The sequence below is a fragment of the Pseudophryne corroboree genome, chromosome 7, assembly GCF_028390025.1.
Source record: "Pseudophryne corroboree isolate aPseCor3 chromosome 7, aPseCor3.hap2, whole genome shotgun sequence".
Classification (NCBI taxonomy): domain Eukaryota; kingdom Metazoa; phylum Chordata; class Amphibia; order Anura; family Myobatrachidae; genus Pseudophryne; species Pseudophryne corroboree.
In genome coordinates, this window is record NC_086450.1 from 30250970 (window position 1) to 30266640 (window position 15671).

The 15671-nt window shown below is 47.6% G+C and overlaps 1 protein-coding gene across 3 annotated transcripts in view; it reads left to right on the plus strand.

Moving 5' to 3' along the window:
• Positions 1-3565, plus strand: part of LOC134944279 (queuosine 5'-phosphate N-glycosylase/hydrolase-like) — a 56462-nt gene extending 52897 nt beyond the window's left edge. For all 3 annotated transcript variants that reach the window (XM_063932857.1, XM_063932856.1, XM_063932858.1), the window contains exon 5: positions 3194-3565. In XM_063932857.1, coding sequence (XP_063788927.1) covers positions 3194-3426 — 233 coding nt within the window. In that variant the 3' untranslated portion in view covers positions 3427-3565. The remainder of the gene's footprint in view (positions 1-3193) is intronic.
• Positions 3566-15671: the final 12106 nt, after the last annotated feature.

Sequence of the window (15671 nt, forward strand, 5' to 3'; positions counted from 1 at the left end):
TCTGTCCCTGCTGTCTGTCTCTGCTGTCACTGTCCCTATGTTCCTGCTGTGTCTCTCCCTGTCCCTGCTGTCACTGTCCCTATGTTCCTGCTGTCATTCTCTCTGTACCTGCTGTCTCTCTCTCTGTCACTGTCCCTATGTTCCTGCTGTCATTCTCCCTGTCCCGTAATTGTGGCTCTTGCCGTGTTGCATAATGTGAATTGTGGCTCATTCAGTGTGGTGTAATGTGTAAGGGGCACCAGTACTAGATAGTATAAGGGATCTTAGTAGTGGTGCATGGTGTGGTGCGCTACACTTAAGAACACTCCCCTTTTTCATTGACCACTCTCCCTTTTTCATTGACCACTCTCCCTTTTTCATTGACCACCCTCCCTTTTTCATTGACCACTCTCCCTTTTTCATTGACCACTCTCCCTGCTGACTTCCCATTGTACTTATAAAGTATTGAAAATATCTGGTGCCATGAGATTTCAAATGAATTCCAAAACTACAATCATTCTTTGCCAGGGATACGGTCATTAGGTCGACAGTCATAAGGTCGACTGCTATTTGGTCGACATGCATTAGGTCGATATGCTCACTATGGCGACATGAGTTTTTCATTCTTTTTTTTTTTTTTCCATACTTTACGATCCACGTGGACTACGATTGAGAATAGTAACCTGTGCCAAACACAGCGGTAGCGGAGCGAGGCACCTTGCCCGAAGCATGGCGAGTGAAGCGAGGGGACACTGTGCACTAATTGGGGTTCTCCGTCACTTTACGAAGAAAACAACACCAAAAAAAGTAAAAACAAAACCAAGTCGACCTGGTGACCATGGGGCCATTCAGACCTGACCACTCGCTAGCTATTTTATGCAGCGCTGCGATCAGATAGTCACCGTGCATCCGAGCGGTACAAAAAATTTTTGGGCACTTTCTGAGTAGCCCAGAACTTCCGCCTGTCCGGTCCCGGAATTGACGTCAGACACCCGCCCTGCAAACACTTGCACACGCCTGCGTTTCCCCAACCACTTTCAGAAAATGGTCAGTTGACACCCACAGACGCCCTCTTCCTGTCCATGTTCTTGCAATCAGCTGTGCGAATGGATTCTTCGTACAATCCATCGGCCAGCAATGATCCGCTTTGTAGCCGTACAACGCGCCTGCGCATTGCGGTGCATGCGCAGTTCTGACCTGATCGCAGCAAAAAATCCTAGCGTGCGATCAGGTCTGAATGACCCCCCCATGTCGTCCTAATGAACCATACCCCTTTGCCACTTATCCCTACGTGTATTTTTTTGTTAATCTTGTGAAAGGATGTGTGTGTTTTGTGTGTTTGTATAACAATTATCATTCCTTCCTGTGTGGCTAGATTTATTAGGGGTGAAAGTCTAACATTAATTACTAATGAGTGCACAGGTCTCTGCTGACCTGAAGGAAATGTAATGCAGTTCAGTTCTGCACGTTGACACTTATGCCACTCTGATTGCAAAGCCCTTAAAACGGAGACATTGCAGCCTCATTACTGACCCTTTCCCGTATTACAGAGAATGGCCTTAGCGTTGTAACATCGCAGCATTGGATTTAGCAGAGGGATAAAAGGTCTGTCCCGCTCTTCCCTGAGCCGAGTTATAGTGTAAAAGTCTGCTCTGCCCAGGGGGTAAAGGGCCCCATACACTACAGCGACATGTCGGATGCGATTTCCCTTGAACCGCTCGGCAGCTTCCCAGGCGGCAGGGTTGCGTACGATACATCGTATGTGGCCCTTTTGCATACAATGTATTGTATGCGATCCCAGTCATGCCTGCTGGATCTGACATATCACGAGTGCAGCACTAACGACCTAGGAACTCCGATCCGATGCTCACGGGACTGCACATCGGATCGGATGTAAAACACATCCGATTTTTCACATCATATAAGCTTTAATTGTTATTCTGCTACCTAATGCATCATGTGTTCCCTGCACCTCTGGGTACACACTGAAGCGATTTGTACATCCCGAACGCTCACTAGCCCAACAGTCGGCATGCCAACAAACAGGGACTATTCCAACTTGTGGATGTCCACGACACCCATAGAGGGGGGAAAGATCTGGCGCAGCTCACCACTGAGCACATTGCTGTCGCCGGCACCCTACACACAGGGTGGTGTGTGCTTCATTTCTAAGCAATCTGACTAGATTGCTTAGAAATTAAGTAAAAATCGCCCCTTGTGTACCCCCCCAAGACACAGGATTTAGGGGGTTATTCGGGGTTGTTAGCAAACCAAAAAAGTTAGCAATTGGGCAAAACCATGGGCCTAATTCAGATCTGATCACAAATGCAAATTTGTTAGCTAACAGGAAAAACCATGTGCACTGCAGGTGGGGCAGATGTAACATGTGCAGAAAGAGTTAGATTTGGGTGGGTTATATTGTTTCTGTGCAGGGTAAATACTGGCTGCTTTATTTTTACACTGCAATTTAGATTTTCAGTTTGAACACACCCCACCCAAATCTAACTCTCTCTGCACATGTTACATTTGCCCCACCTGCAGTGCTACATGGTTTTGCCCAATTGCTAACTTTTTTTTGGTTTGCCAACAAACCTGAATAAGGCTCTTAGTTTGGTTCCTGCAGCTAAACCTGCATGTGAGTAGGCTGGTGCCATTGTGTGTCTAATCTTCTGTTCACTGATATACAATCGTCTTCACCATTACATTTCAGAAAGTAGATCCCTAAGGTGAGCTGCAGGTGAACATTTGCGGTGCAGGTAGTGGGGGTGAGGTTTAGCGTATACAGGACAGCAAACCAATATGGCCTCTACTGACCAGGATCTGACTTCCAGCCATTACTGTACCAGTGGCTGCAATCCTGAGAAGGAAGGAAATAGTGTAAAGACACGGGGCTACCGCCGTCAGGCTGTAGACAACCGGATAATGGCACAATGTACATAGGGTAGGTCTATGGTAATCTAATGGTCAAATAAACACACATTGCGCAGTAATAACACTTACCTGAGGCTGGCACATATTTTTCTGCGTTGGCAGATGGATATACATTGTGCTTATGTAACCACGATGGCACCATCTGCGCCTCTTGCAAGAACCTCTCAGTAACATAGCTGGATAACGGCTCCGGGTAACCGCGCTGGATCTGGTCTGTGCAGCAGACTTTTAGACTTTCCTGTAGGACGTCGGTCTAAACTACTGCTTTGTGCTTTGCATACAGGGTGGCTTTTCAAGAACGGAGATCGAGAGGAGATGGAAATCCGCGGTTGTTCAATTTGGGCGGTGGAGCTGATCTGCGAGCGCCTGCGGGAATTGTTCCAGGAGAAAGGAGAGAAAATGAGCAATGAGATCAACCCAGTCCTGATCGACCACTTCCTCTGGGATTATGCCCGGGACTACAGGGAGGAGATAAAAGTGGTTCCTTTCCACAGGGTCCGCTGTATATACTACTAAACGGCTTCCGACAGAAGCGTCCAAATCATTTCAGCTCTTAATCCGGTTCCAGGCTTGAATTGGGTCTTTGTACTGCCCTTCTCAGTGTTTTGTAATTGCAGTTTAATTTTGTAATAAAACATAGCTAAATACTTTACAATTGTGTCTGGAAATGAATTTATTACAGAGACTGTAGAAGGGTCATTTTACAGTCCACCCTATAGAGTTATTTCCCAGGCCGCTGCTCAGAATAATTACTTGTTCGGCCAAAGCAGTCAGATCCTCAAAGTACATTTTCTTGAACCGGGTACTAAAGGGGGGTACTCACGGGAGAGATGTGTGCTGAGCGATCTTAACACAGACCGCTCAGCACACATCTCTCACCCCGCTCAGCACAGCGCGATGTGCTGAGCGAGGGGGAAAGCCGACGGGGGGCCGCTCACTTCACACAATGGTGAAGTGAGCGACCCGCTAGATTGAGCCTGCATGCAGGCTCAATCTAGCACCGGCGATAGCGATGCGCGGGGCCGCGCATCGCTATCGCTGGAGGGCATACACACGGCAGATCCGTGCTTAAAATCTAAGCAATCTAGCAAGATTGCTTAGATTTTAAGCACGGATCTCTCCGTGTGTACCCCCCTTAAGACTGGCAGCTGCTAACAACAAGGCATGCTCAGTCCCGCTATATAGTTTCTTCTTGCCACTAGTGGCTTTGCATGGTTGAAGTTTCCTTGTCTGGCTTTCACGTTTCTTAATGATTACGGAAGCCATAGGTCTTGCCATACTGCTGGTTCATTAGCGCTTCCCGCTATTCACTGTTATTGCAGCTTCAAACGGCTCTAATATGCCAGTTATTTTATTATTGTCTTCTAACGGCAGACAACATGGGTGGGGCACTTTGGGGTCTGTTTGCTGATGTCATTGTTGTGAGGTTGCAGCTTTATCACTCTGTGTAAGATATAAAATGTTGCGTTCCGTTACGTGGATTGGATCAGCTTCTTTCGGTGTAACTTTCCCCTACCGGTTGTTAGGTTGACAGTCAGTAGGCTGACCCCATGGTCGACATGCATATTGGTGGTCATTCCAAGTTGATTGCAGCCAGCAACTTTTTGCTGCTGCTGCGATCAACTATTCCACGCCTATGGGGGAGTGTATTTTAGCTTAGCAGGGCTGCGATCGCTTGTGCAGCCCTGCTAAGCTAAATTTTTTTAAAGCAAAACAAGACAAGGCCTGGACATACTTACCATGTGCGACAGATCCAGCGATGATGGGCCCGGCTTTGACATCAGACATCCGCCCTCCGTTCTGCTGGACACGCCTGCGTTATACTCACCACTCCCCGAAAACGGCTCCAAACGGTCCGGATCCGCCCTGGCACGCCTCCTTCCTGTCAATCTTCTTTGTGGTCCATCCTGCAACCGCTTTCTTCTTTAGACGCAATGTAACCCGGCAACCTCTGTCGCCGGGCAACGTCGCGCACAGCGACCGGTGCACATTCTGCACCCATTCTCACCGCAGCGATAAACCGCTGCGTGCGAACGGGTCGGAATGACCCCCGAGGTCGGCAGGTACAAAAAGTTGTTCAAATGATCGACACAAGTGTCTTTTGTTTTGTTTTTTTACTTTACCATACTTTACAATCCACGTGGACTATGATTGAGAATAGTAACCTGCCCAGAGCATGGCGATTAAAGCGGTACACTAATTGGGGTTCCACGTGGGTTAACGTTGAAAATGATGCCCGCAACAACTTGTATCAACACTTTCATGAGTCAACCTGTTTACATGTTGACCTTTTCACCATGACATGCCTGCGTTTCCTGAATGCCGCCCCCGGCCGCCTGTCAGTCACCATGTGTTTGCATGGGGAAGGGTCACGCACTATTGCCTGCGTCCATCTCTGAAATCCGAATAAGGCCCCCAGTCAGTTAAAGTGACACAATAAATAACTAAATAAAGATGAAAAATTTATTACGCTGGAACTTGATCTTCTGCCGACATCTTCCATAGACTGACACGGAATAAAAATAAATCATTAACTCGTAAGCTAATGAACTCCCCTCGTCTGCATATCAAAATGACCACAAAAGATATAGATCACATTTCAATGCAGTCACATTTCATTAAGGCCCAAATGTATTAAGCCTTAAAAAGTGATAAAGTGCAGATGGATAAAGAGAGATAAATGACCAACCAAGCAGCTCCTGTCACAGCCTGTGACATGGCAGCTAGGAGCTGATTGGCTGGAACTTTATCTCTCTATCTGTTTTCACTTTTTAAGGCTTAATACAATTGGGCCTAAATATATAGAGCAGTGGTTCTCAACCGCGGTCCTCAAGTACCCCCCAACAGTTCATGTTTTTCCCGGTCTCCTCACAGGACTGCAAGTGAAATAATTTGCTCCACCTGTGGGTCTTTTAAAATGTGTCAGTGAGTAATGAATACATCTGTGCACCAACTAGGTGACCTGGAAAACACGAACTGTTGGGGGTACTTGAGGACCGCGGTTGAGAACCAGTGATGTAGAGTACAGACATCCGTTTGATATAGAAGTTTGAAATAATGGCAACCGACTTTGCTATAAATCCTTCAACCAAACTTGTGCTTGTGCGCCTATTTCACCAAGGTGAAAGTGTCCTGGACCCAAGAAGATATACTACCTCACACAAACCCACGGGATACGGTCATTCGGTCGACAAGACTTAGGTCAACAGTCATTAGGTTGACCACTATTGGTTGACATGGTCATTAGATCGACATGGAAAAAGGTCAACATGAGTTCTGCACTTTTTTTTTTTTTTTCCTTTCATTTTTTGAACTTTCAAACTTTACAATCCACGTGGACTACGATTGGCAACGGTAACCTGCACCTTGCCCGAAGCATGGCAGGCGAAGCCATGCGAGGGGACACGGTGCACTAAATGGGGTACCCCGTCACTTTACAAAGAAAATGACACCAAAAAAGTAAAAAAAACTCATGTCTTCCTTTTTCCAATAGTCGACCTAATGACCCATACCCCAAACCCACACTCACACACTGTACCAAAGATACTACTCTTGTAATCTATGAAACTCTAAAATACCAAAATAATTAAAATATTAGGAATTGAATAGTTTGCAAGCTTTTGTTGTTGGCCATACTCTTGTTGGTGCACTAATTTATTAAGAACGGTTCCTTATGGACTTCCTGTTTGGTGCTGCATGGAGTAGCAGCTCCCTGTGCCAGCTGCCTATCTACCCTGTTACACGCCGTTTCCAGGTGTCTAAACACCCCCTTACAGCACTCCATACCTGCCTCAGGTTGCCCCCACTGTGTATGGATCGCTTCCTGTCCGGAATGCCGGGGAAATCAGCCCGTTCGCGGCCCGATCCTGATCGCGGGTCCGCATTCAAAATGGCAGCCGCCACTCAGCCTGATGCCGGGGACCCTGTCTCTGGACCACAGGCTGACGGACCTGCTTCAAAAAGGTCAGGTAAACAGCCTCCTAACGCTGAGCAGCCCCCTGACCTCCCTCTGTCCTACCAAGATATAGTAAAAGCAGTGAGACAGTGCAGCCCCTGCTACAGGAACAAGCTCAAACACATGCTGCAGCTTTGCAACAAGCGGTTATACCCCTTTTACACTCGCAAAAAAATCCCGGGATATTGCACATGAACGCGCAGCATCCCTGGATTTTTCTCAGTGTGAAAGGGTACAGGGACAATTTTCCGGGATGAGCATCCCGGGATTTCATCCCAGGTCTCGAGCATCCCGGGAAGCTGGGTAGTGTGAAAGGGCCCGTCCCGGGATTCACTACCCGTGACTGTTAAAAGGCCTCTGATTGGAGCTTTCTTGGGCTCAGAAAAGATGATGTCATCTTTCAGATCCCTGGGGAGCGTCCTGGATGCGTGTGAGGAAGGCAGCATGGCGACCTGGACAGACCAGGAGGTTAGAGAGTTGCTGAGTATTAGGGGAGAGGAGGAAATAATGAGGCAGATCACAGGCACAGTTAAAGATGCAGTGATTTATAAAAACATCTCCAAGATGCTGGAAGCCAGAGGAATCATCCGCACACAGCAGCAAGTGTTAAACAAAATGAAAACTCTTAAAAAGCAGTTCCTGAAGGTGCATGACAACAACCGGAGAAAGAGCGGGTTTGGCCGTATTGACTGGCAGTACTATGACATCTATGCCAATATCTTTGGACACACAGCTCTCTGCAGTCCGGTGAGTCTGTCTTCCAGTTCACAGTACACTGCTACAGAAGGCACTCCAGAAGAGACACAGACAAGCAGTGACGTCTGTCCGTCATCACTGTTGTTAATTGACGACACACCTGACGACAGCGACACATCCTCCCAGCCGTCCATCAACACATCTAGAAACGACGACCGCATAACTGCAACCATTGAAGACGTCGTGGATGCTCAGACCAGTGACAGTGGGACTGTACAAAGTGCCGTCACCCCAACTTTACAGAAAAACAGTAAGTACATGTTTACAATTTTTAACACACATAGCACAATTCCCCAATTGCTAGTCATCTGGTTATGTGGGTAGTATGAGTGGCCGGTGTGGCGGCAGCGTGGCGAGCGCAAAAAATGAGCCCCTTGCGGGATCACTGCACTCGCCACGCTGCTGGCACGCTTTGCAATTTCTGCCCCCACCCAGGGGGGCTTTGCATTTTTATATATAGATCAATGTTGCAGAGTAGCTAGTGTGTAGGTGGATTAATGCCACAAACACATGTTTGCTAACGCTGCTATTTTTATATGCGCTCATTTTGTATTTCTTCTCTTCACAGTTTACACCGTACCGCCTAGAAGGAAGAAACTGAGCAAAGCGGAGCAAGTGGCTAAAGCCATGTCAAATGTCCTTGTCAACCAACTCCGAGAGATGGACGCTGCAATGTCCGCACAGGAGGATGCAAGGCTCGACAGGTTTCTAGAGGCAGAACGCCGAATACATGATGCATTTCTTTCCCAAGTCGACAATGCAGGAACGCATGAGTAGAGAGCAGTATGACCGGCACAGGGAATTGCACCAAATGAACATGACCAATACCTCAAGAGCACCAACCCAACACCACAACTCACAATACCCTGAGCAGGGTTTTTCCTCATTTAATCCTGGCCCATACTATGCCCCAAATACTGCCCCATCTAGCGGACAAACCTCGGAGTTTACTGTATTCCGCAATTTGCCGTGAAGTTTTTCTAGGAGTGATCCATTTCATTGTAAGTGATAACTTGCAGCATCCATACAGCGCCCAGATGTTAGGAGCTGTTTGGCTGCTGAGAATTATCACTCACAGCGAAATTTCAATTGTTGTTAAATAACCACAGTGTGGTCAGTGTTTATGCACAACTGTTTGTGCATTCTGTTCTTTGGTTTTCTATGTTCTGTTCTGTTTTGTATAGTGTCTACATTCAAGCACTTTTTATTTATTTTTTACACAGTAATAATATACTGCAGGGACATTGTGGTTAAATCACATTGGTGTTGTAGCTATAAACCTACCAGTGGGGGGTTTTTTTTTATGCCAATCAAAACTTGTTTGCAAATCTATGCATAACGGGGGTCATACCGACCCGATCGCACGCTGCACTTCGCAGCTGTGCGATCGGGTTGGAACTGCGCATGCGCCGGCACCGCAGTGCGCCGGCGCATGGCAGTCATCGTTGCCTAGCGATCCCCTCTGAGACAGAGGCGGTCGCTAGGCGGGAGGGGGCTGAACGGCGGCGTTTAGCCGCAGTTACGGAGGAGCGGTCCGGCCAACGCAGGCGTGGCCGGACCGTTCGGGGGGCGGGCCGCGGCTGCGGCGAGTAACTCCCGGCCAGCCGCAGGAGCTGCGCTGGCCGGGAGTTACTCCTCAAATACAAAGGCATTGCCGCTGTGCAATGCTTTTGTATTTGTGCAGGGCAGCTGGCACTGACATGCGGGGGGGGTTGGCACTGACATGCGGGGCAGGCTAGCCCTGTGCTGGGCGTCCCCCCGCATGTCTGAGTTAAGGATCATATCTGTGCTAAACTTAGCACAGCTACGATCAACACGGAATGACCCCCAACATACCCAAATGTGCGTAACAATAGACCATGTTTTCTTTGTTTTTTACAACATTGTTTCTCCATATATACACAGTTGCTGGAAATGTGTTTTTTTTTTTTGGTGGGGGAAATCCTAAAAAATGAACCCAAAGATCAAAGGTGGAATACAAAATAAAAACATTTTTAATTCACCCAACATGTTGTGCGGATTCTTAAACACTATTGTACCAGTGCTGCAAGGTTGGACGTAATAGTGTGGCGTATTTGTTCTACAGCGGAGTTTGAGGCAATCCCAAACAAAGCACCTTCCACAAGTGGGTTTATAACCTCAGGGTCCTGCACAGTCCACTCAGGAAGGAATACCTCATTTTTCACTTCACAGATGATGTGCAGTATACAGCACGCAGCTACTACATTAGGCATAGTCTTTAGGTCCACATCATTGCGCTTCATCAAACAACGCCATCTTCCTTTTAACCTGCCAAAGGCGTTCTCTACCACCATCCTTGCTGAACTCAGGGTGTGAGTATAGGTTTGTTTCTCTGGGGTTAACTGGACCTGTTGGGTGTAGCCTTTCATAATCCAGGGGCGTAAAGGGTATGCAGCATCCCCGATGATGTGGACAGGAATCTCCACCCCATTCACAATCTTTGCATACTCTTTGGGGTACAGCCAGCCACCCTGCCTCTCCTCTACGATGTTGTACAGGAAAGAATTGGCAAGAACTCGGGAGTCATGAGATCGGCCTGGCCAGCCAATAAACACATCTAGGAAACTAAAGAACAGTAAAATTTCCAAAAGTTGTAAAATGTAAAACACACACATGCAACTCATCACACCACCCCAAAAATAAACACTTACCAATGTTTGTGGTCCACAACAGCCTGTAATATGATGGAGTGCCAGCCTTTCCTATTAAAAATAGCATGGTTGTCACGTGGGGCAATATTGGGGATGTGTGTCCCATCAATCGCTCCTCCACACTGTGGATAGCCTCGCTTCACAAATCCTTTGATGGTATCCTGTAAGCGCTGTCCTTGTGGTAGAGATATGAAGCGCTTGTATAAGGTAGGCACAATTGCTTGAGTCACCTGGTGGACTATGACACAGCAGGTGGAGATTGCAACACCGAACAAGCATGAGACTGTGCGGTACTCTCCTGGGGTAGCATACCACCACAATGCAATAGCTAGCCTCCTGCGTGCCTCGATGGGTCTCCTAAGCCTGGTGGTCTGCATGTCAAGTGCTGGGGTAAGTAATTCCAGGATGTAGTCAAAGGTTGCACGAGACACACGGAAATTAGCCATCCACTCTTCATCCTGGTAAGCTTCCACGGTCCTCATGAAGGCTTCTCCGTGCCGACGATCTCTGGACCAAAATGAGCGGTTAGGCCCCATACTCACGCTCAGGATGGTACTCATCCTGGATGATATGAGGGCTCTCCTCCTGCGCAAATATTGGCGGCGACTAGCAGCCCTATCCACCATAAATTGCGCCCCCCTCCTCCTCATAAAATATATGTGCAGTATACTGCACAGTGTGACAAGCTGCATCATGCTGTCACTGGCTGTATGAAGCATCTGCAATGCAGAAAGAATCACGAGCTCCAGCATACACACTGGTACTCCGTCGGCCATGACTGCAGCAATGCTGTGAGCAGGCACCACCCCTCCCTTTGTTGACTATTGTGACCTCATCTATGTGAGCCAGAAAAAGGCCATTTCTAATGACATACATATGCATTTGCAGGGATATCCCGGGATCAGTGTAAATGGGGCTGTCCCGGGTCGGTCCCAGGTCTTAGTGCAGTGTGAAAGGGGTCAGTCCCGGGAAGCATCCCGGGAGTGACCCGCTGTGCGAGTGTAAAAGGGGTATTACTGATATAAAGAGTCAGTGTAAACAACTTGCTAAACGTATCTCTCATGTTGAACACACTGCTGGGGAAAATTTCCAAGCTATAGCTGACATGAAGGAGGGAATGATCAAGTTACATAATTCTGATGCACTGGTGAGGGCGAAGTTGGACGATCTCGAGAACAACCTCCATCTGATTGGCCTTCCGGAAGCCATCAAAGGCCCCACGTTGTATGACTTTGTGCGTAACACCCTGCCTGATTTATTGGGGATACCCGACGTTTGTTCCGATTTAGTTGTGGAAAGGGCCCACAGGACGTGTCCTGCGCGTATATCTTCCTCTGCTAGACCCAGACCGGTGCTGTTTCGATGCCTAAACTTCTTACACAAAGAAGCCCTATGGTCTGCATCATGCAAGAAGGATCTCATTTGGGAAGAATCTTGGCTCTTAGTGTTCCAAGACTATTCCCCTGAGCTTACCAGGCTGCGTAAAGCTTTTCCCCCTACCTGTTCTACATTGGCCTAAGCGGGGGGCGTAAGTTCACCTTGCTATACCCGGCGAGATTGCGGGTATTTGAAGGTGCCTCATTTAAAGATTTCACAGTTCCTGAGGCTGCAGAGGCATATATCTCTGAAGCAAATCGTTCCAAGAATGAGGCTGACTATGTTGACCCAGGAATTTCATGGATAACGTGTAATTTTCCAATTTACACGTGATAGCTGATAGTTTCTGCAGTGCCCTTGTCATTTTATTTTTCCCTAATGTTTTGGATGTGGTCTTGCAGTCATGTACACCTTGTCTGACTCTGGACATGTCTTCGGGCAGGGGCAGTCTCCGTACTGTTCTCTCCTTTCCTGTGGTCATATATTTATGTTTGGGTATTCAATACTCCTTTTTTTGATTATGATAGGTGGTGGTGGCTAGGAGTAAGTACCTCCATGCTGCATAGTGCAAGGCCTTCCTTGCCTGCCGAGAAGTCTCTTGAAGAGAGAATTCAGAGTTTTCCAAGCAAGGAATTCTCTGAAACTGTTTTTTTGTTTTACTGTTAATTATTATTATTATTATTATCCTTTATTTATATGGCGCCACAAGGGATCCGCAGCGCCCATTACACAGTACATAATAAAATGAGCAAACAAGAAAACCGCACTTACAGTACATGACAAAATAGGACAGGTATAGAAAACCCGGAGTTAGGTGCCATCAAAGGGAGTATGGAGTATAAGATAGTGTAAGTAAGAAAAGGAAAGGCACATAAGGAAAGAAATCCCTGCTCTTGCGAGCTTACAATCTAAAAGGTGAGGGGCTAACAGACCAGAGTGACACAGATGGGGTAGACAGTGAGCATAGACAAGAGGGTTAGAAGGAGAGTTGACTGGGTTTGGTGAAGAAGTGGGTCTTGAGAGCCCGTTTGAAGTTTTGTAGAGAGGTGGAGAGTCGGATGGGGAGAGGTAGAGCATTCCAAAGATAGGGAGCAGCACGTGCAAAATCTTGTAGGTAGGAGTGGGAGGAGGTAATTAGTTGGCAGGAGAGACGGCGTGCATTAGCAGAGTGAAGAGGACGGGTGGGAATGTAAAGAGAGATAAGGTCAGAGATGTAAGAGGGAGAAGAGTGGGTGAGGGCTTTGTAGGTGAGTGTGAAAAGCTTGCATTGGATTCTGAATGGGAAGGGTAGCCAGTGAAGGTCCTGCAAGAGAGGGGATGTGGATGTAGTATGTTTGGTGAGGAAGATGAGACGGGCAGCAGCATTGATAGATTAAAGTGGAGAGAGGTATTTTTGAGGGAGGCCAGATAGGAGGAGAATGCAGTAGTCTAATCTGGAGATGACCAGTGAGTGAATCAGGGTCTTAGTAGCATCCTGGGTGAGAAAGGGTCTGATCCTGGAGATGTTTTTGAGGTGGAAATGGCAGGTTTTTGAGAGGTACTGAATGTGTGGTTTGAAGGAGAGGGAGGAGTCAAGGATTACTCCAAGACATCGCACTTGGGGGCTAGAGGAGATAGTTGTGCTATCAATGGATAATGAAATTGTGGGAGGTGAGGTTATACGGGAGGTAAGATGATCAGCTCAGTCTTAGACATGGTAAGTTTAAGAAAGCGCTGGGACATCCAGGAGGAGATAGCAGAGAGACAGTTGGAGGTACGAGTGAGGAGAGCAGGGAAGAGGTCAGGGGAGGAAAGGTAGATTTGAGTATCATCAGCGTAGAGATGATATTTTAAGTCAAAAGAGCTAATGAGCTCACCTAATGAGGATGTGTAGAGAGAAAAGGAGAGGCCCAAGAACAGAACCTTGGGGGACACCTACTGGTAGAGGAAGTGGGGGGGGGGGTGGAGTAATGAGAGGAGACAGAGAAGGAATGGTCAGAAAGGTAGGAGGACAGCCAGGAGAGAACAGTATCACGCAAACCAAGGGAGTAAAGGATTTGCAGGACGAGAGGGTGGTCTACAGTGTCAAAAGCAGCAGAGAGGTCAAGGAGAATAAGCAGAGAGTAGTGGCCCCTGGATATCGCAGCGAGGAGGTCATTGCAGACTTTCGTGAGGGCAGTTTCAGTGGAGTGCGGAGGACGGAAACCAGACTGAAAAGGGTCAAGCAGTGAGTGGGAAGAAAAAAAGATAGTGAGGCGGTTGTAGAGAATACGCTCAAGGAGTTTGGAGGCAAAAGGAAGAGAGATGGGTCGGTAGTTGGAGAGATTGGATCAAGGGTAGGTTTTTTAAGAATAGGGGAGACAAGTGCATGCTTGAAGGCAGAAGGGACAGTGCTTGATGAGAGTGAGAGATTGAGTAGATGGGTAAGATGGGAACAGGCAGAAGAAGCGGAGAAGGCGGGAGGGAATAGGGTCAAGTGGAGAGGTGGAGGTGGGTGATGAACGGGTGAGGACCATGACTTCCTCTCCAGATACAGGGAAGAAAGATGTCAGAGTTGGTAGGAGAGAAGGAGGGGGGAGAAATGGAGGAGGGAGGTTTGCATAGGTTCTGGTGGGATGTGATGTCCTGACGAATGAAGTCAATTTTGGATGTGAAGTAGGTGGCAAAGTCAAGAGCAGAAAGCGAAGAGAGGAGTTGAGGCGGGGGTGGGCAGAGGAGCGAGTTGACAGTGGCAAAGAGGCACCTGGGGTTTAATGATTGGGAGGAGATGAGGTTTTTGAAGTAAGACTGTTTTGAGAGGGTAAGTGCAGCAAAGTAGGATGAGAGCATAAATTTGTGGTGAAGGAAGTCGGCCTTATTGCGCGATTTCCTTCACTGACGTTCAGCGGTACGTGAGCATTTTTGCCGATATCTGGTGCATTTGGTGTGCCAGGGTTGAGGTGTCGATCTGCGAGGGTGAATAGTGGTTGGTGGGGCGACAGAGTCAAGAGCAGAGGTAAGGGATGCATTGTAAAAGGAAGTAGCTTGTTCAGGGCAGGAAAGAGAGAGAATAGGAGAGAGCAGCGAGTCAAACAGGGAAGATAGAGAAGTGGTGTAAATAGCTTCAATGTTACGCTTAGTGATGGTAGTCTTAGGTGGTAAAGATAGAGAAGCAGATAGAGATAGGTTAAAAGTGAGCAGGTGATGGTCAGAGAGGGGGAACAGGGAGTTAGAGAAATCAGAAAGATCACAGCGGTGAGTGAAAACCAGATCCAGTGAGCTTCCACTCACATGGGAGTGGGAGGAGGTCCACTGGGAGAGATGTTAAGGAGTTTAGAGGCAGGTGATTAATACTGTATGTTTAGGTGTGGCTTGGTATGTCAGGTTGTCCTGTCGTCGTCATCCCGCCCTCAGGTTCCCCCCAGTATTTCCTTACTTTTCTGTTCACGAATTGATATTATTATCACACTGTTTTCTATATTGTCTGTCTTTCTCAATATGAGATGGATTTATGGCTACTCTTAAAGTAGCGACGTGGAACATCGGTGGTATACACTCACCGATCAAAGGAAAAAACGAGTTTTATGGTAAGAACGTACCTTTGTTAAAACTCTTTCTGTGAGGTATACTGGGCTCCACAAGGAATAGACATAGGGGTGTAGAGTAGGATCTTGATCCGAGGCACCAACAGACTGAAAAGCTTTGACTGTTCCCAGAATGCACAACCCCGCCTCCCTGCACAGGAGCTCAGTTTTTAGTTAACCAGCCCAATGCAGTAGCAGGAAGAGAGACGACAACGGTTAGTAGCCACATATACCACACTCTTGCGACAGTAGAAGTGTCAGCGGCTAATGCCATACCAACCCAAAGAAGCTAAGTGCCTCAGGGTGGGCGCCTTGTGGAGCCCAGTGTACCTCGCAGAAAGAGTTTTAACAAAGGTAAGTTCTTACCATAAAACTCGTTTTCTGCTACAGGGTACACTGGGCTCCACAAGGAATAGACATAGGGGATGTCCTAAAGCAGTTCCTTATGGGAGGGGACGC